At 37.3% G+C, this 26,362-nt stretch overlaps 1 protein-coding gene across 1 annotated transcript in view; it reads right to left on the bottom strand.

Moving 5' to 3' along the window:
- The window catches only part of WIF1 (Wnt inhibitory factor 1), a 72,185-nt gene that overhangs the window by 27,083 nt on the left and 18,740 nt on the right, over positions 1–26,362 (bottom strand). Inside the window, exon 3 of the mRNA XM_017871566.1 lies at positions 833–941. Within this exon, the coding sequence (XP_017727055.1) occupies positions 833–941 (109 nt within the window). The remainder of the gene's footprint in view (positions 1–832; positions 942–26,362) is intronic.

The raw sequence follows: 26,362 nt of genomic DNA, 5'->3' as shown, positions 1-26,362 counted from the left end.
AAATATGTATCCACAAGTATGTAAAAATTCAGAGAAAAAAGATTAGAAGGAAATACATTAGGATGTTAACACAAAGTGACTTGTGATCTCTATATATTTCTAAAAGTCAGAAATCCTGGGCTCTAGTCTCAACTCTACTGCTTATTACTATCCTAATATTTGACTTTGGGCAAGTCAGTCAAATCTCCTAAGTCTTAATTTTTTAATTTAGAAAATGGAGCTGCAATTCTGGATTTGACTCACTGCTAGTATTCAAATTAGACAATGCAAGAGTGGGTCTGCTGTAAGCTGAAAAGTTTGAAACAAATATCACATATTATTATTTTCTTAGCAAAGAAGGATCATTAGACTAGAAACGTTGAACCCCTTTCTCCCACTTTTCCATGTCTCCTCTCTCCTTCAAATTCTAATTGAATACAATGCTAACTTTTGGGGAATTTTCTTGACTTACCCCATCTGCCCCCCAATCACTTACTTTGTATCTTTGCCACATTTTTTTGTATCATATTAATCCATACATTGGCCAAATATATCTCACTAGATGTGTTTATTTCTTCTTCTTTTTTTCTTTAAAAATGTCTTGAATCATTTATGAACTTAGTGTGGGCTGGGCTGGGGCTATTCTGAATTTTTAGAAAATTATATAACGATAATCTCTTCACTCCCATCTTAATCCTTTGCCCACAGAATAACAACTGAACTGTCCTAAAATCAACAGATCTCTTTAGGAAAACATCTCATAACCTCTCTGATGTAGGACATTTGCATCTTAAATATTCTTATCATCATTACATTTTAAGTATAAACCTTGCTTCAGGCAAAGACCACCCACCTGATGCCTTGTGAGGCACTGTTCCCAGCAGAGGGACATTGACGGTTGGATCTGCCATGATGCCTTTATCCAGGGAGCGCAAGGACAGGAATTCATAGAAGTATTCTGCCTACAGAAAAAGGCACTGACAGTTAGTAACATGGAAACCACAGAGAGGGAGAAGGCACCACTGAATTCATTGTCCATCTGATGGGGCAGAGATAATTTTCATTACAGGAACTCTGGAGCACACAGCATCCAAGATACTGGGTAGGCACAACTCACCCTTCTGTGTTAGACTCTGGAGAGAAGTGATCCCTAAAAACATTAAAAATAGTCACAATAGTCAGTCTGTTTTTGGGGGTTTTTGTTTGTTTGTTTGTTTTTTGAGACAGAGTCTTGCTCTGTTGCCCAGGCTGGAGTGCAGTGGTGCAGTCTCAGCTCACTGCAACCTCTGCTTCCCAGGTTCAAGCGAGTCTCCTGCCTCAGCCTCCTGAGTAGCTGGGATTACAGGCATACGCCACCATACCCGGCTAATTTTTGTATTTTTAGTAGAGACTGGGTTTCACCATGTTGCCAGGGTCTGTCTTGAACTCCTGACCTCAAGTGATCTGCCTGCCTTGGCCTTCCAAAGTGCTGGGATTACAGGTGTTAGCCACTATGCCCGCCCAGTAAACTTTTAACTTAAATGATATTAATTGCTGTCTTTATAAAAGAATGAGAAAACAAATTCTCTTAGGGAAATAAGTGATGTCAAACCAGTTATTGACTAAAATCCATCTCAGCTATTTTAGTCATTCTTTAATACTCCTAATTCTAAGTTCTAAAGTGAGTCTTTTGATCAGAATTTGGAGAGTTGTAATGGAGTCCCAAATTTCATAATCTTGCTGTTAACATTTATTTTTTACTCTCATTCCCTTTGAAAGGTTTATATTTAATGTCTCAATTTATTATGGAGAGAAAAGCCAAAAAATGCAAAAACCACCATCACAATAAGACAACAAGTCATAAACTTTTACATTGTAAACATGTTCATTTGCCCACTAAGTCTAGTTGAGAAAATGATTCCTGCTACTCAAATGGCCGTGAATATTGAAAGTAATGATGCATAATCTCACTATAGAGCTTTAATGCTTAATAGATTCCCAACTGGATTATTAAAAGGGTTTGTGAAGGCCAGGCGTGGTGGCTCACGCCTATAATCTCAGCACTTTGGGAGGCTGAGACAGGCGGATCACTTGAGGTCAGGAGTTCGAGATCAGCCTGGCCAACATGGTGAAACCCCATCTCTACTAAAAATACAAAAATTAGCTGGGTGTGATGGTGGGTACCTATAGTCCCAGCTACTTGGGAGGCTGAGGCAGGAGAATTGCTTGAACCCAGGAGGTGGAGGCTGCCGTGGGCCAAGATAGCACCACTGCATTCTAGCCTGGGCAACAGAGCAAGACTCTGTCTCGAGGAAAAAAAAAAAAGTGAAAGAGAGGCATCACTAGAGATGTTATAGACATTTAAGCAAGAAAACATATTGCTGTCAATGTTACACCAATAAATTCAATGACTTTGATAAAATGAACTCCTTGAGAAACACAAATGAACACATCTGACATGAAATAGAAAGTTTGAATAGCCTTATGTCTGTTAAGGAAATTATATTCAAAATTATAAAACCCTCCAACAAAAAAAATTCCAGGGTCAAATGGCTTCCCTGGTAAATTCTCACAAACATTAAGGAAGAAATAATGCCAACATTACACAAATTTATAAGCATTAGAGATTGTTATTATTATCATCAATATTGTTTTCATAAGTCTCCTCCCTCAGTTATCAGCTTCCAGCTTGAACCTGGGAGGCGGAGGTTGTCATGAGCTGAGAACATGCCACTGCACTCCAGCCTGGGTGACAGAGTGAGACTCTGTCTCAAAAAAAAAGAGGGGGGCGGGTTGTGATGGTAACAATATGTTCTTGCTTAGAAATAAAGAACAATCAATAAACAGCACCAATGCTAACATGAGAGTTAGGTAAGTTGAGTGGTTCTGCAGTTACTTGTAGAGACATCCAGAATTACATTAATTTAATGTAATGAATTTAATTAATTAATTAATTTTTTGCATTCTATCCATTCAGTTCCACACCCAGGACTACATTAATGTAATTAATTAAATATATTAATTAATTTTTGCATTCTATCCATTAAAGAAATTACATTAACATGGACCCGAAGGAGATTAAAAAAGAATATGACTCTATAAGCAATATAAAATTTATTTTACAACATGAAAGATATTAAGAGATACATGGTAGACATTCAAACAATTTGCTGCTTTAAATCACAGAATCACATGCAGCAGGCATTAAGGAGGATAATAATGCCAAGGGGTAGTCTCAGATACTGTGGGAACTTGTCTATACTTGAAGTGAATTGAGAAATACTTCCTGGTTTCACTAGGCCAAAAGGAGCACCTTCATGGACCAAATTCCCACTGCATCCCCTCCTGCGAGTTGTGGTCAAGGTTCCAGAAGACCACTGTGAACAATTCCCTAGGTGGGTAACAACATTGTGTAAATTAATTTATAAAATTGATTCACTAGGATGGCCCTCAGAATAAAGGGTCACAAGGCAGGAAATCTTTCCCCTGTTTAAGGGAAGGCAGAGGTTTATAAGAAGTCTGATGAAAGGAGTGTTGTCACGAAAGGTGATTCAATTTGGAATGAATTCCTTTGAAAGAGAGAACAGTATGCCTCTCCCTGCAGGAAAAACCAATGACTATTAAAAGTGGATTAATTTTCATGAATCCAGGTGTGGATCATTAAATGAATCATTAAATGACTTCTACCACCTGTACTTCCCTCTACACTTTACTAGATGATATGTATCATTTAACACATTGTTCTAAAATGTATTTTATTTGGCACTATGAAAGGATTAGTGATAGATGCCCTTATAATGAATAACATTTGAATTATTTATATTACTAAGTACAGTAACAGCAATCACACAATAAACATGGGTGTAACACACACCATGTGCCAAAACATTCCAAACACTTTATTAACAGTACATATAATGTTGGAAAAGAACTGAATGGATAGAATGCAAAAACTTTGAAATGAAAATGTCAAATACCATATAAGTTATCGTTTACTACCCCATAATTATATCTTTGAGCTTTGTCACACTATAAATTAAATATACCTTCCTATGTGTGATATATTTTAAAATTACATTTGTAAAACTACAATACTTTTATTTTATATTTAATAAATATAATTTAACTAAAATAAACTTTTAATAGAAACTAGACACCCAGATTAAAACAATGATTGTGTAGAATTGATGGTGATTTTTTTCCTTTTCTCTCTTTTTCAGATTTTCTATATGTGAATTTATATCTTTTAGTGAAATAAGTGCATTTATTTTAAAAAACAGCATTAATCATGTACCCTCCTTTCAGCTTTGTGGCTGATGATTCTTTTTCCATAATTCTCTGATCATAGATAAAATATTCTTCTTGAACATCTATTTAACATGGCTGGGTTTATACAACAATTTTATTTAAATCTCTTGCACGTCTCCTTGAAAGTGTGCTTCAAGGAAACAGCAATTCACATAAAATAGCTTCTGAATGTCTCCTTCTTTCAAAAAACTTTGATGATGTTCAAAGAATATGGAACTGAAAAAATTTCATTCGGAGGCCAGAAACATAACTTTACAGAACCTTCAGGTATGGCCACAGAAGGTAGGCTGAGAAGCATGGAATCTGTTATATGTAGCATCAGAGAGTTGATAATGAGCAGTGGCACGACTGCTCCACATGATGCAGCTAGGCTTAATAGATTTCCCTGGACACCCAATACTCTGATCTAATCAATAACAAACTTTACACAAACGTGTCCCTTTTATTTCTTTGAGAATCAGTAAACATTTGTCTTATTCTAGTAAGACTGTATCATAAGGCAGGAACTGGTTTCTTTCTTGGATCTTATCAGCAAAAGGCCGTTACTAGAGTAAATCGTTTTCTTTCTTGCTGAAGACGATAACTAATGGTGCATGAATCTGTGAAACATGTAATTTCCTGGATACTTGGTACATTTCTTAAAAAAAGATTTTGTCTGTGGTTTTCATTGCCTCTTTAAAATTCTAACTTTACACTGGAAAGTTTTAAGATCAAAAAAAGAAAAGAAAAAAGAAAATTTTAACTTGAAAACCATTTAGAAATTAACCTTTTATCTCTGATATTGACACTAACTTCTTTCAAAGTTTTACTTTGCCATTGTAAAGAAATCTAAAACCATCAATACTGTAAAATATTTTACAAATATAGTATTATGAACTACAGAGTAAATATATTCTTCATTTAATCTAAGAGCTTAAATTAAAAGCCACAATAAATGGCTGATGAACAATATATTTATGCCATACTCTAACTTCTAGATAGGACTTTCTGTTTCTACTTTATTTATAATATAAATATTCTTAGACCCAAATCTCTGCATTGGAAAAACTTGAGAGCAAATAAAATCTAAATTCTATGTCAAAGAGAACAGAGAACTAGCTTTAAAGTTTGGGAACAATTTCCACAAATTGTAGATATATTATTTAGATAAAAGGAACTCAGAGCATGAACAGTAATAGAGAATTGGTGTATCGGAGAGTCTAAAACCTCTATTAGGAAAAAATACATTTTGTTCTATTAAATGACACTAGAGTAAACTCAGGTAAAGGCAAACAGAGTGATTATCTGGGAAACACATGAAAAGGTTGCTTTGTATTCAAACAAAGAATGGGTCTATTCAGGAGAATAATTCACTGGCCTGGTTTGCCATGCAGTAAATTTTCTTTTCATGGAGAAGCATAAAAGACACCCAAATATTATCAAGAGAGGAGTGCTGGAGGTCATTTAACTTGCTTCCAATTGACTTGGCTGAATATTAGGATTGTTCCTTCCAGATGAGATGAAGACATCATTTAAACAGCAAAATGGGACAACTCATAAGGCCTTTGCTCTGGCACTCCTTTTGGGGTAGACATAGAGAAAGGAAGCAGAGAATTGCATTAACCATTGCGAGGAACGAAGAGAATCCAATATTTCTCTTCTACCTTTGAAGTTCTATGTTTATGGCATGTACTTAATCTAGTAAGCACAATAATTGTAGGAGCCTCTGAGTTAAGAATCAAAGATCTTTTATAAAACCAAGGTCTTCAAACCTCTTTTAACCCATATATCATGATGCTGGCCTAAGTGTTCATGGAAGAACATTAAAACAATAAAGTTATCATCTTTGTTCTAAAGAAGGCTTCAGGCATTTATAGACACAAAACACACAGAAGCCGTAAGGTTTGAAAATTTTCAAATAATTTTTGTTGAATGTTTATTATACTGCAGTTACTTTATTTAATTATCACAACAGCCTATTATTATTATAGCATACAAGTGAATTCAGATTAGCAGATTCACTGGGTATGAGAGGTACTAAAGAGATATGAAATAGATCCTACACTGTATGTGAAGGGCCAGAAAAAATCTAAAATCAGCAAGGAAGGAAAACAGTTCAATGTTAAAGACCCAAACAAAACAAATAAGCATGCCCAATGATTAAAATAATCTGAACATCTAGGGCAAAAATTGCCAGATCTCACATTCTTCCTCAGAATTATTCTTGTTACCTCTGCAAAATTTCATCCTTCAAACTCAAAGTTCACTATCCTTGGACTCTGTGACACTCTTCTGATTCTCAAACCACTTCTTGATTTTCCTGCGTTTCCTCATTGACTCTCCTTTCAGTTCATAAGCATATAAAATAACTAAGACTCTTTTTATATTGTTATGAAACTCAGGTATTTTCACAGATTGAACCATTTCCCTATAGACAGTGATGCTCAACATGAACCATTCACATCCTTCTTCCAAAGCACAGACTCTTCTTGCCATCTGCCTTGTGCCCATGCTCACGTTCTTGGAGCCTGGTTCATTATCTTCCAAAATCAGCTTCCCCACTTGATTTCTCTTTTCTTTTCCCTTTTCCCTTTTTCCTTTCCCCTTTTCCCTTTCCCCTTTTGCCTCTCCTCTCCTCTCCTTTTCTTTTCTTTTTTCTTTTTTTTTTTTTGCATCTCACTCACTCTGTTGCCCAGGCTGGGATGCAGTAGCACGATCATGGCTCACTGTAGCCTCAACCTCCTGAGCTCGAGCCATCCTCCTACCTCACCCTTCCAAGTAGCTGGGATTACAGGCATGAGTCAATGTGCCCAGCCCCACTTGATTTCTTTTTAGCTGCCAACAGTCTTGTTATTGTTTCAATGAACAGATATTGAATCTCAGGGTTATTGCTGTTTCTTACCTCTATCTCATGTCCCCACAGAAATACACGAAAATCTTATCCTTTCTTCTTTTATATCTTAAGATTCTGTACCTTCCTTTCATCCCCACCACTTCCACCTGAATCCAGCATTTATTTCCTCATATTGGCATTATTATAACATTCTTTGAAATATTCCTTTTGCCTTTCTCTTTAAAAGTGGCCAATACATCAAATTAAACCACCACTTTTGCCATGTTACAATCCTTTCCTGTCCCTGCTTATGGCTGGGATAAGGCCTTCAGCCTGTTACGTGTCTCCACAGCCTGGTTCCTTTGTCTTTTTATCTCTCACTACTCCCCAACAGGGATCATCTTCTGGAGCTCACTGGCCTGAAGTGATACCATAGCCATGCCTATATTCCAGTGATTTAACCTCTACTGACCTTCAACAGGACTTAAACCAGCTTGGCCCTTAAACATCTACCACTATGCATTGTTATTAAACTTTTCATATGTTTATATCTTGTATTCTCATCTAAATGTTGGGTTCCTTGTGGCTAAGAATGGGACTACATATTTTTTCCAATGGTCTACTGGAGACTCGCTCAACATTGTGCACAGCAAGGCATTTGAAAAATATTTGCTGAATAAGTGAATGAATGGCCTACTGAGAAGCATCCAGAAGTGTAAACCCGGTACGTTCCAGAACACATTGTTGTGGTAAAATGGCATTAGCCTCTGATTCTAGCGACAGGCAGCAGCTTTTCTGTTTTGGCAATTGCTTAGTTACTTTTATGGGCCAAAAACTTCTCTCTTACTTTTCTGTGTGGTCAGTCGTTGCAGCCCACAATTGAGAATACAGAACACTTTTGAAAAAAGAATAATCAAACACTGACATTTGTTATCTACCTGATCTGTGTATAGTTTATAACTGTTTTATGCTGGTTCTGGCACAAAGCTTTGGCAATGAGGCTCCCAGAAAGAATGTAAGGAGACAATGTAGATGAGGTCCTGTTCTGACATAAGACTTTGCCCAAGGCTCTTCTGGTTTATATTTCCCTCTTGGGTTTCCAGTCACTTTGCCTTCTATAAATTACAGGATGTAATTGCGCTATCACTGGGAAACTGTGAAATACAGATTGAATATCCCTTATCCAAAATGCTTGGGACCGGAAGTGTTTGGGATTTTAGATTTTTTTTCAAATTTTGGAATATTTGAATATATATAATAAGATATCTTGGGGATGGGACCCAAGTCTAAACACAGAATTTATCCACGTTTCATATACACCTTATAGGCTGAAGGTAGTTGTATATAATACTTTAAATAATTTTGCTATTAGTCACACAAAGTCAGGTGTGGAATTTTCCACTTGTGGTGTCATGTTGGCCATCAAAAAGTTTCAGATTTTGGAGAATTTCAGATTTTGGATTAGGAATGCTCAACCTGTATCAACAATGACTATTTTTCCCTGCCTCCTTTTGAAACTAGCGCTTAGAAGAACTTGTTTCAAAAAGGAAAAGGGAAAGCGCCTTCTCATGCAGAGTCGCTATTTATTTTACTGACAGTGGCTTAAACAGGCAATGGAAGAAACATTGCTTAAAGAGAAAATCTCGGTTAGCCAACTTCTTCTGTTCTAGTCATTGTTTTTATATACACTAGACTAGACCCCAGCCAGTGGGCTGGACTGAGGGAGTGAAGTTATTGGAATATAATGGTGATATTAAAACTTGAAGTTCAAATAAACATATCCAGGACTATGAGAGTTTTGTAAACTAAAACTGACAGGAGATCACAGTTTGGCTTCACATGAATCTGAAACTTCTAAGACATTTTCCATTTTTTCCTCCTAGGGTTTGGAATCACCACTGCTCATGCAAACCAGAAACAGACCTGGCTATCTGACAAATCGTTGGCTAGTCACTCTCTTTCAAGATGTCTAAAGATAGAGAAGCAACAGAGGGCTATACTGCTATTTTGTATTAAATAAAACCAACAGTTAAGGTTTTTTATTTATATTTTTTGAGGAAGGCATGACAGAAAAGTAGAAAAGCAAAGCATTGGGAAATGGAAAACACTTTTTTCAGCTCATCTAAAAATTGAAAAAAAAAAAAGGTATTGGTATAAATATGAAGTAGAATTTAAACCAAATTTTGCCCTGTTCAGCACACTGCTTTCACTGGTTTGCCAAAATTTATAATGGAAAGGGTTGTGTAGGCAGCAGTGGGGCTTCTGAAAACTTCTGTTCCCCTCAAACTTCCAGGACAAGTGCCTCCTCCTCACAGTAAGCCTGCTCCAACTCAAGCAGTAGCAAAATCCTGGGTCGATGCCAACCTAAAAATTGGGCATGGGGAGGAAGGAAGCATTAGGCAACTAAGGTGGGGCAAGATAAGGGACTGAGGAAAGAAAATGTCATTACAAGTGGTGTGGTTGACACTGTGGGGACCAGGGACAGTCTAAACAGGAGGTGTGGAAAAAGAAACAGCGTGGAAAAACTTGAGAACACAACGACACATTTCTGTTAGATGCTAAGGCAAGATGATGATTCCAGAGCATGGAGGTGCCCAGAAAGCAGCAGTGTGTGTGCAGGTACTTGGAAGAAGAAGGGAGAGGGAGACAGTTCTGGAAAGGGAAAAGGAATCTCTTTCCTAGTGTTTTTTTTTTTTTTTTTTTCCATCTCATCTCAAGGCTTACATTTGAATCTTTTCTTAAAGCTTCAGAAGCAGTCATTGAGTATTCGTCTGTATGAAGGGAAAAGAGAACTGTGCTAAGAGCTATTTCTTTACTAATAATTTTTTAAAATCTGAGCAATTGTCTGGGCATGGTGGCTTACACCTGTAATCCCAGCACTTTAGGAGGCCGAGGTGGTGGATCATGATGAGGTCAAGAGTTCAAGACTAGCCTGCCCAACATAATGAAACCTCATCTCTACTAAAAATAATAATTAAAAAAAATTAGCTGGGCATGGTGGTGCACACCTGTTAATCGCAGCTACTCTGGAGGCTGAGGCAGGAGAATTGCTTAAACCTGGGAGGCAGAGGTTTCTGTGAGCCAAAATTGTGCCACTGCACTCCAGAGTGGGTGACAGAGCAAGACTCCATCTTGGGGGGATAAAACAAAACAAAACAAAAAACCCTGAGCAATTACCTTCACACCTCATGCAGTACATTTGTTCTTCATCAATATCTCATTCCCTTGTTCTCTCCTTCATGCATTTCACATGGTGATATATTTCAGCAAATCAAAATTTTTAGGACAGAATGATATTTACAAAGTGTACATAAAAACTTGAGTAGCACATATAAGTAGCTCAAAGAGACAAAATTAATGTTCCATTTCTTTCGCAGTTCTTTAAAATGCATAGTTACCTCAAGGGGTATATATTTACTTCATTCTATTGATAAAAAGTAAATGTCAAAATTTTAAACCTAAAATATCAGGAGATATATTCAGTGGTGACTTCCAAAATATTTAAAATTAGGTCATATTTTTCTTAGTTTACCTTTAGGTAGTTTTCTTAAATTCTTTAGTATTTTTTCATTGAATCCACATGGACAGTATTAACTTATTTGATTTTAAAAAACGGACAAAAAAAACCACAGACTTTCCCCCTTAGCTTAATGTTTTGAAAAAATGCATCAGATATTTTCATAAAGGTTATGAGAAGTGCCTTAATTTGACATTTTTGTTCAAGTAATTGCAATTGCATATTTCAGAATACTATGTTACAAGATATCTTCTAATGAGCAGTTTGTTCTGTTCTTACCTAAGAGTCAAACAGATAAAAAAAGTCTGTAACCTTTTGGTTACTGATTTTCAAGGTCCAAAACTAGTCTTACCAAAGAAGATTTTAAGAACAGTCTTGTATTCGATAAATTTTATTTTACACTTTAGAAAAGTCATTGTCTAGAAGGTAGAACATACTTGGCTTTTTTAATCTTCTAAGCTCTTCTAGTCATTTGCTATTTAAGAGTTGTTACTCATACATGCATTATTCATTCTGTTTAAGAAAAAGAGAAACTAAGGCAGAATTGAAAATTTCCTGAGGAGTACTGATGATGACAAACCATAATCCGAGGACTAACTAAATCTATGTGGCCAACTTCAATTGTCTTCCCAATCCCCAAGAAATTCTTGTAAACATCACTAGTCTTTCCCTTCTCGTACACACGACAGTTTCATAGTTTCCCCCCAGGTATGCTGTCCCATTCCTGCTATCTTCTCTCAACTGATGTCAATATCCACAAAGAAAACAGAGATTACTATATACGAATCCTCTCAACATTCCCCCCATCTATCTACAAATAGTCTATCCATATCCAATCCTGGTTCCTTTCCACATCCTCTGGCCCCATTATTTATGCCATATGTGCTCATGTAGGTATGCTAATGTGATGAAAAGATTAAAAACCCTGTCTCCACCATCATTATCATGCTTTTAAAAGAGTCAGTAACCACGGCCTCGGTTTTCTTGCCCATCAGTCTTTACTACACTATGGTTTTTGCCCCAGTCACTATTAAAATTTCTCATAAAAGGTTACTGATGACCTCCAAGCTGTTAGTCCAATGAGCCCTTTCCCATCTTTCTCTCTCCTGTCTTCTATGAAAATTTTTAATGAAAATTAACTTCTCCTTCTCTTCTTTTTTGATATATACATAACGACTCTCTCTGAGTTTTCCTTCTCCTTCTCCAATCACTTTCTCTAGTCACCTTCACATGCTCTTCTGTCTATAATTGCACCTCAAAAAAAAAAAAAAGTTCTGAATGTGGGTCTATGCATCCTTAGAGAACCCATAGCTTTGATGTTCATATGCATATGAATATTTTTCTGGGGGGAGCTGACTGTAGCTTTCATCACATTCTCACAAGAATCTATGACTCAAAAAAGTTAAGAACCATTGTCTTAAATGTTGATGCTCCCAGGAAACAACTACTTGTCTGCTCTTCTGGCTTATGCTCTCTTCTTGGGGGCATCTTATCTACTTCCATGACTTCAAATTACACCTACATTTCATTAGCCTCCAAGTTTTTTATCTCCAGTTTTCACCCTTCTCCCAATCTCTAGATTCATATTGACAACTGTCTACCAGACATCTCCCTTCGGACTTAACACTGGAAAGATAATGGACTAACTCATTATCTTCCCAATGAGGCTGTTCATTAGTATTCCTTAAGAAAGCATAATATACCTATTACCCAAGACATAAACTTGGCGGTTTTTCTAGACTCCAAACTTCTTTCTTACCAACTACCTCCACAAATTTTCATTGATTTCTCAGCTTTATTCCTGTCTTTTCCTTTCCAATGTTCCTTTCCAATGACCAAAATTCAGACATTTCTCTCTCATGGTCCTGTGCCCTAACCTACCTCCCTGGTAACTCATGCTCTCCAGATTTATTCCCTCAGTCCCCTCAATCGGCACCATTATCCAATTTTTCTTCTTAAATGCCAACTGGAATATATCACTGCTCCTACTTAACACCCTTAATGGTTTCTTATTACAATGAAGACTTTGGCTACAACTTTCTCTCCAGCTCTGCCAACCAGCCTCTTCTCCCACATCCTGCCTCACAGGTCTTTGATCTGGCCATAGCAAACTTCAAGTTAACTGAGCCACCAGCCTCTGTCACGAATCTTATTTCATACTCTATGCCTGGAGTGTCCACTCCCTGCACTTGTCCACAAAACAAATTTTGACTTACCTCTCCAAGCTGGGATGAAATGTCATCTCTTTGGTGAAACTTCCCTTGCTACAGATGCTTCTTTCCTGTTCCCTTTTCCTCATCTTTACTATTGTACTTACAGTAAAAATCTATTTTCTTGTCTCTTCCCCTTGGCCCCTACCCCAATTAAACTCTCCTCATTGGAAGGGATTTTTTCTCTTCTTATTTGAATCCACAGTGACTAATCTATTTTTTGTGGCTCAAAAACTGTTTCTAAAAAATGAATGCAAACATTGGGTTAAGTTAGTATAGTCTAAAAAGTAGGTAAGTCACTTTTTACCATGTCCATTCAAGTCATGAAATTTCTGACTTTCAATGAAACAGAAGCTCAAGTATACTTGCAAAGCCTTGGCTGAGAGAGGTAGACATTGGATCCCAGTCAGCAATTAGTGGGAAATGGGAAAAGGAGTCAACAAGGGAGACTAAGTTGGTCCAGAGCTGACTCTTGAAGGGAGAAAGTCAACAGTCCAAATAACAATGGCCACGAGGCTGTGGGGAATGTGGGTGAAATCTGGGCTAGAGTGAGGCCAGCTTGGCTTGAATTCGAACACTACTATTTACTAGCTGGCCTTGGATACAGGCTTAGCCTCACATTCATTCAACACATATGTATGGCGTGTGCCAGGCGTAAGGCATTGTGTGTGCCTGAGATGCCAAGCTGAGTCAAAACAGACCTAGTATTTGTCCTTATGGAGCTTGCGGGCTGTAAGGGAGCTGATCATTAATCAAGTAAGTAAAAAATTAAGACTGTGATAAAGGGCTTCAGAGAAGTACATGGGATTCTTTGAGCATGTGTACTTTGGCTTAACTTGGGGGTCAGGAACAGCTTGCTTGAGAAAGGATGGCAGAACTGAGATCTGCTCAGTGAGCAGATTTTAAATAGGTGAAGGAGGGGCCGCTTTTTAAGCAGAGGGAAGATCAATTGCATAAGCTCTGGGAGGACTCTGGCAAGCTTGAGGAACCCAAGGAAGCCAGTGGCTACTTTGCAGTGCTGTTGTGAGGATCAAATAATGCATGTAAAGTAGGTGCAAATGTTGGCACATTGTAAGCAGTCAACAAATGCTAGTTACTATACACAGGATCAATATAAAGTCCCTTATTGGTGTGGTGTGGTAGCAGGAGTCCCTAGACAGTGGCAATACCCATAGAAAAAAGCAGCTTGGAGATTCCTGGGTGATGGGAGCTGGAGGGGTGTGATCAAGGGAGGGTCTCCGTAATGCATTGTGGGTATAGGGAGTAAGGTTCAGAATGAAAGAAGGGACTGTAAAAATAGTCCCAAACAACCTTCCTTTTCTAGTTCAAGTTAGCACATACAGGCAAAGTTGGAATTATCTTATTTCTTTAACTTTAAAATAAATTAGAAATGTCTTATCAAACTATTAATTTGCAGGAAATTTAAAGGGTAGGGGAACAAGTTAAACTATACCACAAAGATGTAATCAGTAAAATCCAGACTATGGAAAACTTTATAGGGTAAAAACCTAGTTTCTTTAATACAAATTTGAAGGAATGAAAAAAAGAAATACATGGAGAGGAAATCTCCATGTATTTTCCAGAATTATGCAAGACAAGTATTTTATATATTGTGTATATATTCCATATATAATATATATTATACATTACATATATTATTCCCAGTATTATACAAGGAAATCTCCATGTATTTCCCAGTATTATACAAGGAGAAACTATAGAAGAAGTCTTATTCCCTACCTTTGAGAATCTCTGATAATAATGCTATTTGCCTGAACTTAGCTAATAAGAGTATCTGCTTCTGTTTAAATTAAATTCAATATTGTAACCAATCTCCTGTATTACAGTTTGAATAAAGAGAAATCACAGATTAGGTAAAATGGTGTTGTGATTAAATTCTACTGTGTTTATATTTCCAAAAGCAAGTTTGATTTTCATAAGTCTTGCCTTTTACCCTAGGAATCCATTTCAACCAATAGCTCTGATCAAAGGTTTAAAAGTAAATGAATTCCAATCAATTAAGAACAAAATCGTTTCCAAATTGAGATACACACAGAAGAGCAAATCGTTATATCTGGCTGATCTTTCTGTGTTCATGCCCTTCTTTCATTCATTCACCCAGTAAATATTTACTGAGTACACACCATGTGCCAGGTTCTGCTCTAGGCACTGGGGATGCAGCAGTCAACAAAAGAAGTAAAAACCCTTGGCCCTCATGGAGCCTACTTCTGATGTGATAAAGAAGAGGAGACACATAATTTTTAAATAAATATTTAAATGAACATATAATATATCAAGTAATGACAGGCACTATGTGGAAGACTTCAGTAGAGAAAGATGATAGAGAATAAAATGTGGCACATATACACTATGGAATACTATGCAGCTATAAAAAAGAATGAGTTCATGTCCTTTGCAGGAACATGGATGAAGCTGGAAACCATCATTCTCAGCAAACTAACACAGGAACAGGAAACCAAACACCACATGTTCTCACTTATAAGTGGGAGTTGAACAATGAGAACACAGGGAGGGGAACATCACACACTGGGGCTTGTTGTGGGGTGGGGGGCTAGAGGAGGGATAGCATTAGGAGAAACCTAATGTAGATGACGGGTTGATGGGTGCAGCAAACTACCATGGCACGTGTATACCTATGTAACCTGCAAGTTCTGCACATGTATCCCAGAACATATATATATATATATATATCTGTTTATATGCATGGTAGGGGATTGCTGTTTCAGAGAGAACAGACTTAGAAGACTGCTGGACTGGGATGTTTTACTAGAGACTGGAATCAAGTGAGAGGGTAAGCTATGCAGATATGTGGGGGAAGAGCAGAGGGAATGCTTAGTGCCAAGTCCTTCAGGTAGCAGCGTACCTGGCACATTCATGAAAATAGCGAAGAGGCCAGTGTGACTGTACCAGAGCAGATGGGTACCATGGTTATGAGCATGCAGCTCAAGGGGAAGCAATGCCTTAACCCACTCAAAGCTGTCTGGAAATCCCAGAGGAGGAACCCGGGAAAGTGCCCATAATAACAAGATCAGTTTTAAACATCCTCCGGGGCCAGAGGAAACTCTGTAGGTGACGTCAACTCCTGTCTGCCTCTTACCTCTGATCTCTCTTGTCCATGACCCCTCTCCTGGAGGAACTAGACCCTACTGAGAAGAGTCTACCATGTTGCAAACAACCAAGCTGCAGCTAAGGGAGAGGAGAATCTTAACTTTAAATAAAGGTCAGAATTTTAACTACCACACAGGAGATTTTAATTACTGGCATGAGAATAATCTTAGCACTAAAGTAATCAGAGGACATTTTATTATCTCAGGCTGACTAGAGAAATCCCAGGATCTGCCTGAGCATCCATCCAAAGACCCAGAGAGAAAGTAGCCTAGTGGTAGGTTTGCAGGAGCCGCTGTGAGAAAGAGTCAAGATCGCTCTGTCTGATTATACATGATGGCATTTTGCCGCTTTGGTGTAACAATTTATGTAAGGATGTTAAGAGTAAAAGAGGGGCAGCAGATTTGCCATTTGTAACGTTAGCCAAACTCACAGTCTGTTTTTTTGTTTGTTTGTTTTTTGCCTGCTTAACACATGCCAGAATATTAGGACACACCTGAACCCTCCTTTATTGCTTTTTACCTATATTAAGTCACACCTTAGCTTTTCAACTTCTAAGAGTTGTTTTCTGCAAATTTTGAGTACTTGCAATTCCTGTTCCTAGACCTATTTAATGGTAATCACTCTCTTCTGAAAGCACAGCATATGACAGTATTTTACAGTCAAAATAAATGATTATATGACAAATGAGAGCAGATACTATAGTCAGTCAAGTTGATTCATTAAAAATATACATACACACACATAGACACATTAAAGTTGAATCAACTGTCATCTTTTAGTGATGACCGTTGATCTGATGTGATGAGAGTTCCCGCACGTGGATAGGTGGATTCGGCTCCTGGATGGTCTGGAACATCGTTAACTCATACAGACTGATTCTGGCCCCGGTTCAAACTTCTAAGCCTTTGTTCTTGAGGCTCAGAGGATGGCTTTGAAGTTCAGGATAAAGCTCTTCTAACACACCATTACCAAAGAATAACCTTTTGATTATGATCTCATGAAAGTATAATCAATAACTTACATAAGTTAAAACCATGGCAAACAGTGATGGTTCTGTAATTGGACCTTTATGAATTCCATATGTTACAATCTCTGCATTAGCTAACAGTTCTGCATATATACATATCTCTTTCCCAAACATAGTCGCTGAACTTTCTTAAAAGACTATGAAACTTTTCACAGCTACTGTCAGCCTTGAACTCTTCAAACCCCTAAGCGTGGGTGTAGTACCTAAAGGGCAGGATTTTTGGAAAGTCTGAAAGGACAAATATTTCTCCCAGATCCAATAAACAGTCATTTGTGGAAAGCAATTTAATCAAAGACAGTAACTTTTTAACCTAATCGCATGGCCTGTGTGCTTTGAAAAATATATCAGGGGAAAAAAAAGACTTTTCTGACAAATCATTGTTAAAATATAAGTGAAAATATGTTCATTTAGCACAGACATGCTCTCGTGTGAAGATCCCAAATGCCTGGGAAGCCATTATGTCATTAACCACATTATCTAGGGTTTATATTTGCTTTCTCTTTCTCATTAAGTGAAATTGCATTATTAGCAAATTAGAAATGTGGGTGTTTAGCGTAGCTTGATTGCCTTCACTTTGGGAGGAAGGGCAGTAAGCATGAAAAAAACAAAACCAACAGAATTTTCTGATCTATCTAAGGGGGCAACAAAGAAGTCTAAATTGAAGGAGCACTTAATGACAGAATAAAAGATATACAAGGAAAGATTAGTCCCATCTTTTTGTACTAAACATGAGATCTTTAAAGAGAGATGAGTATGTAAAGCCAAATGCAATAAATAAAGAGGGCACACATCAAAGGAGTTATTTTTGTGTCTTGGCTTCTTCTTTCCCAGTAACTATTACTAACTTCCCTCCCATTCCCCACTCCATCGTCACCTTAGTCAATTTTGTTACCTGTTATGGATTCTCCTCCTCCTCCTCCTCCTCCTTCTTCTTCTTTTTTTTTTTTTTTTTTTTTAACAAGGTCTTTCTCTGTCACCCGGGCTAAAATGCAGTGGTGCAATTTTGACTCACTGCAGCCTCCATCTCCTGGGCTCAAGCTATCCTCCCACCTCAACCTCTGCAGTAGCTGGGACTACAGGTGCATGCCACCACATCAGGCTAATTTTTGTATTTTTTTTTTTTTTTGGTAGAGGCAGGGTCTTACTATGTTGCCTAGGCTGGTCTTGAACTCCTAGGCTAAAGCAATCCTCCTGCCTCAGGTCTCCCAAACTACTAGGATTACAGGTGTGAACCATAGTGCCCAGCTTGAATTTTTCTTTATTTTGGAACATATTTGAAAGTTGTCAAAGCCACGTCTGAGCAAATTTGTAGGTCTCTAGATTCTCTAGTTCAAAATAGCATGTTCAAGCAATCCTTGTGGCTCTACTGCCACTATAGAGAACTTTTCCTCTTGTAAATATGTTAGTAGCTTTCAAATTAGAAATACTGACTCACAATGCATTCATTGTACTCATTTGTATTAAAAATATGATATTTGGCCCCATATCTCCTCTATTTGATTATAACTCCTAGAGGCAGAGATGACAACGATTTATCAGTCTATTTTCAATAGTCCAGTTTATTTTGTAAAGGTAATTTCAAATGTCTTGCACACAAAAAAAGGATGATCAAAGACCAGTAACAGCAAAGGGGAGAGAGATCAGTTTTTTAATATCTTCAGTATGACTAAAGAAAATATCAGTGAGCTTATTAGGGCCCCAGTTGTAATAGAAGGAAATAGGCTACATAAAGAAGAAAAGAAAAGAAACAGATCATGCTCACTTTGGCAACACATATACTAAAATTGAAACGATACACAGAAGGTTAGCATGGCCCCTGCGCAAGGATGACACGCAAGTTTGTGAAGCATTCCATATTTTTCAAAACTTAATTCAAGATGGATTAAATACTTAAATGTAAAACCCAAAATCATAAAAACCCTGGAAGAAAACCTAAGCATACCATTCAGGACATAGGCATGGGCAAAGACTTCATGACTAAAACACCAAAAGCAATTTCAACAAAAGCCAAAATTGACAAATGGGATCTAAATAAACTAAAGAGCTTCTGCACAGCAAAAGAATCTATCATCAGAATGAACAAGCATCCTACAGAATGGGAGAAAATGTTTGCAATCTACCCATCTGACAAAGGTCTAATATCCAGAATCTACAAGGAACTTAAACAAATTTACAAGAAACAAACAAACCCCATCAAAAAGTGGGCAAAGGATATGAACAGACACTTCTCAAAAGAAGACATAAGTGCAGCCAACAAATACATAAAAATAAGCTGATTATCACTGATCATTAGAGAAATGTCAATCAAAACCACAATGAGATACTATCTCATGCCAGTTAGAATGGTAATCATTAAAAAGTCTAGAAACAACAGATGCTGGTGAGGATGTGGAGAAATAGGAATGCTTTTACACTGTTGGTGGGAGTGTAAATTAGTTCAACCATTGTGGAAGACAGTGCGGCAATTTCTCTAGGATCTAGAACCAGAAATACCATTTGACCCAGCAATCCCATTACTGGGTATATATCCAAAGTATAATAAATCATTCTATTATAAAGACACACACACACACTTGTGTTTATTGCAGCACTGTTTACAATAGCAAAGACTTGTAGCCAACTCAAATGCCCATCAATGATAGACTGGATAAAGAAAATGTGGCACGTTTACACCATAGAATGCTATGCAGCCATAAAAAAGAATGAGATCATGTCCTTTGCAGGAACATGGATGAAGCTGGAATCCATCATTCTTAGCAAACTAACACAGGAACAGAAACCCAAACAACGCATGTTCTCATTCATAAATGGCAGTTGAACAATGAGAACACATGGACACAGGGAGGGGAACAACAGACACTGGGGCCTGTCAGGGGTGGACGGCAAGGGGAGGGAGAACATTAGGAGAAACACCTAATGCATGTGGGACTTAAAACCTAGATGACAGGTTGATAGGTGCAGCAAACCACCATGGCACACATATACCTATGTAACAAACCTGCACATTCTGCACATGTATCCCAGAACTTTAAAAAAAAAAAGAAAGAAAGAAACAGATTAATAGAAAAAAACTCGAGGTATCCAAATCAGCAAGGCTGATGTAATCTGATTCATGATTTGTGTGGATGTATGGACACTAAGAGCTCTGAAAACTGGGCCTCTTTTATTCACCTTAAAAAAAAAAAAAAAAAAAAAAAAGAACAGCTCTGAGAATTATACACCAGTCAGTATCAATATTTGTTTTCATGGCTTTATTAATAGCTAGATGAACAACCTAGATATCAACATAGAGTCACAAGATGCAAGCCATGCCATATTAAATTGATGTCTTTGCTCAAAAGGGAGGACAGAAAACAACAGAGATATCTACCTCCATTTCAAAATTGATATTGATTCCTTCCTACCTGGCATAGTTACAAAATGGGAAATCTAGCCTCTACCATTCTAGGGGATGGCTAAACAATAGACTTAAGAGCCACACCCAAAGCAAAAACCTATATCAGCCTGGTGGACACATTGCGTGGTATTTTATTCAGGTTAGTCTCAGAAACCAATCTATTAGATACTCTTTTTAGTGACTTTGACAAAAGATATGATAGAGACATATCTTTGCCTTTATCAATTCCTGATGTTTTCAAAATGTATAGAAATGTATACAAAATGTATACAAATATGAAGGTGCTCACGTTGCCTACTTCTTTTTCCTACTTTTCCCACTCCCAAGTCTTATCATTTATTCATACTAGTCTATGTTACTTTTCCTGATCCCTCCAAAATCACTTTGTTTCAAAACATCAAGTCCTTCCTCAACATTTATTTCTAAAGTATCTCCTGCCCAGAGAGTAAATCTTCCCACAGAACTTTTTCTGTTGCCATTTTTATAATTACCTTAGCATTGTCTTTTATGTATTTCTGTCTTTGGTGTTTTCCCTTAATTTTCTTTGATTGTATCATATCACTTTGTGTGATATGATTAGAGGAAATTAAAATTCAAAATGTTATAGTATCATAGAGGAAAAACATGTTTACTAAATGGAAGAAGTGAGAAAGAGAGGAGTTGTAATTCTAGGATTGGCAGATTCTGGTGAAAAGAACTCATCTCCAAGAATGAGCCAAAGTTATAAAACAAATTAAGAGAAGGACAACAGCACATCAGGGTTAGTACATGTTGTGCTAGCATAATGTCTTTCCTCCTCCATAGGCAGTGGATAAAGTAAGTCAATTTATGGACACAGACTTTTAGAAATAGGTTAACATAGGGTCAGGCCAATTTTTCAAAGTCATGTAAAATAGTACTATTTTAAACATACGTATTATCTGACTGTTAAACACTTTTCAACTCTGTTTGAAAAATCTGTATCTGTAGTTCCTTTTGATGCTGTAGGAATGTCCATAATAAGGAATCTCAGAGAGCTTTGTAAACAGGCCAGTCTTCACAAAGCCCTTCTAAGGGAAAATAGCAGATCACAACACTTATACCACTTTAGAGCTGGAAAAATTCTAAGAGATCATATGGGGAAGTGGAGGACCAGGTAGGTTAAGTTACATTTCCAAAGCCCAACCAGTCAGGACTGGCTCAGCATGCTTTCTATGATACCATATGGCCCCCAAACCAACTACTTCCATTTTGCTATTGTTCAATACCTACCATGTCCTGGGCACTGTGCTGGGCAAAATGGATCATGGCCAGAACTGAGTCACCAAGTAAGCCTGCAACTAGCCCACTCAGCTACTGCCTCAGAATTGAACATTAAAGTGTGTGTGTGTGTGTGTGTGTGTGTGTGTATGTATGTACTGGACAACACAAAACAGATCAATGGCCTTCCCCATACTCCATTCTAGAGAAAACTGTAGGCAACTTTTCTCTCCACATTTTATGGGAGTGTGATATGGTGATGTTGTATCCTAAAACTGAAGTACAGTGAAAAACTCTGCCCTGGTTGTCACAAAAACATGTGCCCTTTAGCTAGCTCTGTTGCTAACTCCTTCTGAGAAGTCGGTCATCATTTCTAGTCCTTGATTTCCTCATCTGAAAAATGAGGTGGTTGAACTAATCTTTAAGATTCCCTCCCTTCTAAAAGTTCAGAATTCTAAGGAAGCCCTTAGCAATTTCTTCTAAGCTTATATTAATATAGAGTCCTGAGCATTTGGGAAGAGAATATAGCTCATTCTGCATACATACCTAGGTAGAGAATTGATGAGCTCAAAATAAACTTACGTCTTAAAGTCCCAGCATAATTGTTCTGTGCTCTCAGTGACCTAAGATCTAATAGGCAATCTTCTCAGAAACACATGCAAACCTAGAAATTTGGTGCACACATCTCTTTGGAGACATATCTTTGCCTTTATCAATTCCTGATGTTTTCAAAATGTATAGAAATCTTTGGGTAGCCAATTTATGAGATTACTTAGAGTGAGCCAATGGGAATGGTTCAGAATGATTTCCCTCCATCAGATCTGCCCATTTCCCTCCTGTTTGCCGCATGTTCACCGCAGCAGATTTTGCTCAAATAAGCCACGTGATGCTCCTGCCTTTGAAGTGGCTACAGAAGATGCTCTGCAGCAGAGAGGCCAGCAGTCTATAAACAATAATTTGTGTATGCCTACCAGGCTCCGCTTCTCCCCTACCCGCCACCTTGAACTGTTTTATTCCATAGAGAGCAAATTTAGCAGAAGTTAACAGACACTTCAAAGCCTGAAACAGAGTATTTACTCAGATATCAAGACTGCTGGTTCAAGTGAAGCCAGCTCTTTGGCTGCCTGGGTACTTTCTCCAAAGACTCTCCTGTATCTACTCTTTCCTCTTCTTCCACTTTGATATACAGCTCTGGGAGCACTGATTAGCAAGTTAATTTGCCTTTTCTTTTACAAGAACCCGTAAGAATGTATTTGTTAGCTCAGTTTCCTCATTTTTATACAATGTAGTATACACATTCTTTCTCTTAAAAAGTCCTATTTTCCAGCCAGTAATGACAATAACTCTTTGTTTTGACGTTGATCTGCTTGTTAATCCCACTCTATTTTGTCCTGAAGAAAATTGAGGAAATAACCCCTCTGAGCATTGGGAGAATAAATTGCTTAATATTAAAAAAATTTTAAAGCATTTCTACAAAAATAAATGTTCCAAACGCTGTCATTTTAAAATATTTATGAATAAATGCATGTGCACATGTATATGAAGCATACAAAGAAACTCATAAAAATATTTTACTCCTTCATTTAAAACTAGTAGAAAATATGCTTCCTTATTATGTTCAAAAGGAATTACTTGGTTTATTTTTTAGGAATTACCTACTAGTTTTGTATTTGTAGAAGTATAGAAGTATAATTTATAATGTAGTATCCATCTGGTGGGTCCCGTGTTCACAATTATAGTCATCCCCATGCAAAGCCTCTAAACTTCAGGGATCTTAACAGCCCTGATGAAAAGGGAGGAGGATCACTCACCTACCACTTACTGATCCCCACTGCCCCTACAGTATAAAATTCCCACTGAGAAAACTCGTCCTAACTGAACAAAATGTAGGCACAAATCAACAATTATCAATACTACTTGGAAATCTTCATTTGGAGGATTTTAAAAGCAACAAAAGCATACTGAAAAGAGATTCTTGAATAATTCTGCTGGAAGTATGGAGTAGTCATTACGAGCCATTCAGCAATAATGTATGTGCCAAGAGCCTGTAGAATAATTGGCAATTTGACTCAGAAATTCCACTTCTGGAACTCAGTCTTATGGCAGACATCCTAAAACAGAAAAAGTTTTATGCATCAAGTTTTTCTTCACAGTGTTACTTGTAATAGTAAAAAAAATATATATATATATGTAAAATTTAAATAGAATGTTTAAATAAACCACAGAATAGGGCCAGGCGTGGTGGCTCACACCTGTAATCTCAGCGCTTTGGGAGGCTGAGGTGGAAGGATCACTTGAGCCCAGGAGTTCAAGACTAGCTTGGGCAACATAGTGAGATCCCATTTCTACAAAAACGAAATAATAAAATACCGCAAAATATTGTGTAGCCACTTAGAAAAACCGTGTATGTAATAACATGGGAAACTACCCTACTGCCCTTAAGCAAAAAAACAAAAGGACACAAATCTTCTTAGGCGAATTAACGATATATGAATGCTCTTTTCCCATTCTTCTTTCTCCTTTTGGTATTTTCCAAATATTTTAAGGGTGTGCTAATTTATGATGGAAAAATATAATGAACTTAAATCCTCAGTCAGGCTTCATATAAAGAAATGGTTATATCCAGGAAATTAAGTACTACAAACTTCAATGAAGTACAGTTTATGTTATTGATGAGTAAAATGTTTTGCAAGTTATAATTACCACGAAGACAACTAGCAATATAAAAACCTCAATTTGTAACAGAGAGACTAAATCTCAGAGTCAATTTCTCAGTTGTTTGTAAAGAGCCAAGCCAGGAATAAATGTCATGAATATCTAGAAAGAAGCTACCATTTGAGGAAGTCTTACAGTATAAGTACTAGTAATACAGTAATAGTAAATAGTAATTAATTCTGTCTACCAGCCTCAGAGTATAACTCCTAAAGTCTGTTTATTAGTCAAATTGAAGACACTGAAATCAAGCTAATAGACAAACCAGACAAAAACTGCCTAAAATGAATTTAAGAAATTTTATTAACATTAATCTGGCAAACAGTATTTTGAAAAGTTAATTCTCTCAAAATTTGCTCTATTTTTGTTACAAGTAATTGTATTGTCCATGCTATTTTTCTTACTGTGATTTAAATTCAAATGCAAAACTAAGAACAATGCAGAAATGATAGTGACCAATCATAAATCACAGACATTTTAGAACTGAAAAAAAAACAAACCGTATAATTTACCAATGAGGACAAAAGTGAAATACTTGTCTGAGGACTCAGATAGCTGGTGTGGGAGCTGGTCTCCTGAGGTCAGCTCAATGTGACACTCTGAGTCCAGAGAGTGGGACACCATTCACTTATGGGGCATTTGGGCATCTTGCCAGCATATCCCCCAGCTTGGGATCAGGCGGACCAGCTTTCTTTGACCGAATGACTTTCACCTAGCACTAACAGCTCATTAATACAAAGGGAAGAAAAGACCCTACTTTTTCATTGTCTACTATGTGTCAAGAATTTTGTACATATTATGCAACTGCATTTTGCTGCCATTGTGAAAAGTAATTAAATTATTTCCTTTAGTACTTGAAGAAACTGAGGCCCTTAAGAGTTTAGTTGATCAAGATTTAACCTGTGCTGCCTTTTGCTTCTCTTTGATAGTAACTTCTCTCACTGGTGGGCAGTTAAGACAGAATACATGGTATACTGGTCAAAGTTCTCCAGAGAAACAGAACCAATAGGAGTTATATACAGAGATTTCTTATAAGGAAATAGGCTCACATAATTATGGAGGCTGACAAGTCTCATGATCTTCATTTGGCAAGCTGGAGTCCCAGGAAAGCCCATGGTGTAGTTCTAGTCTGATGGTCCTTAAAAGCCAGTGTTTCAGCTGGAAGGCAGTCGAGCAGGAGGAGTTCTCTCTCCCCACAGGAGCGGCAGCCTTTTAGCTCTACTTAGGCCTTCAACTGATTGTTGGAGGCCCACCCACATTAGGGAGGGCAATCTACTTTATTCAGTCTACGGATTCAAATGTTAACCTCATCCAGAAACAGAAACTCCCTCAAAGACACACACAGAATAGTGTATGTAACCAAATTGTCTGGGCACCCCAAGGCCCAGTCAAGTTGACACATAAAATTAACATCACAGGTGATGTTTTGCCAGTATGTTCAGTTCAGGGCCTTGGACTAGGCAGGCAAGGTCCCCAGGGTGTGAATTTATGGAGGCACTCATTCCTAGGCTCATACAAGCACCCTGAGTGCCTTGCTTGCTGTGCCCTAGTCCTGGCCCTCTGTCCTATCCAAAAGGGTAGTTTCAATCACATCTCTTAGCTTGCAGTGTTTTATATTGGGTGGACAACTATCTATAACCAAGTAAATACTATTCTAGAAAAGCCTTGAATATATAGAGTTTCTGAAAGAATGGATGGCAAAAAATATCTAAAATATCGAGTACAAAAATAGATGATGGGTAAGTATGTCTATGCTTACTATGTAATGAAATGGAAATCCACTTACATTTTCCACTCAAAATGTTTCCTTATAATTCGAATAGTATTTATTGACTGGGCCCTTATATATTTTTATTGAAAGGCAAAAGCCTTTCTCTAAATCACAAACACACAAATCTTTTATGCATTATAGAAAAGTGCACAAATATTAAAGCATCAGGTTTCAATTATTTTGCTTTTGGCTAAAGGCCACTTACTGTAAATTATCAGTTATTCCTCATATTTAGTTATTTAAAGTTTCACTAATGCATGATTTTTCCTCAGTTTTTAGGAG

Source organism: Rhinopithecus bieti, unplaced genomic scaffold (assembly GCF_001698545.2).
Source record: "Rhinopithecus bieti isolate Rb0 unplaced genomic scaffold, ASM169854v2 scaffold_5924, whole genome shotgun sequence".
In the NCBI taxonomy this organism is placed as follows: Eukaryota; Metazoa; Chordata; class Mammalia; order Primates; family Cercopithecidae; genus Rhinopithecus; species Rhinopithecus bieti.
The sequence above is the reverse complement of the archived record's forward strand: the minus strand, read 5'-3'. Positions and strand labels throughout refer to the sequence as shown.